Source organism: Nestor notabilis, unplaced genomic scaffold (assembly GCF_000696875.1).
Source record: "Nestor notabilis isolate BGI_N333 unplaced genomic scaffold, ASM69687v1 scaffold20692, whole genome shotgun sequence".
Lineage (NCBI taxonomy): Eukaryota > Metazoa > Chordata > Aves > Psittaciformes > Psittacidae > Nestor > Nestor notabilis.
Genome location: NW_009917238.1, coordinates 1 through 298, shown reverse-complemented (window position 1 = coordinate 298; position 298 = coordinate 1). Strand labels below are relative to the sequence as shown.

The 298-nt window shown below is 62.8% G+C and overlaps 1 protein-coding gene across 1 annotated transcript in view; it reads right to left on the bottom strand.

Annotated features, from left to right (window-relative positions):
* The window catches only part of GCK (glucokinase (hexokinase 4)), a gene marked incomplete at both ends in the record, with an annotated part of 1,769 nt that extends 1,477 nt beyond the window's left edge, over window positions 1-292 (bottom strand). The window contains one exon of the mRNA XM_010025002.1: window positions 84-292. Coding sequence (XP_010023304.1) covers window positions 84-292 — 209 coding nt within the window. The remainder of the gene's footprint in view (window positions 1-83) is intronic.
* Window positions 293-298: the final 6 nt, after the last annotated feature.

The following is a 298-nucleotide window of genomic DNA, read 5'->3' as shown; positions in this document are numbered from 1 at the left end:
CGTATCCCTCGGCCACCCACCCCACCACAGCTCCCCCGAGCGTGGCCACCTCCTGTTGTGGAGGGGTGAGGGATGTACCCGTGGTGACAGGGACTGTGTGGATGGGATGGGATGCCCTGTGCAACCCGCTCACCATCTCGGCCGTCCCCGTCATGGCATCCTCCGGGATGGAATACATCTGGTGCTTCGTCTTCACCTTCCACTGCCCTTCCTCCCCCTCGCCCACCTTCACCAGCATCACACGGAAATTGGTGCCACCAAGGTCCAGCGACAGGAAATCTCCGACCTCTGCAGAGCC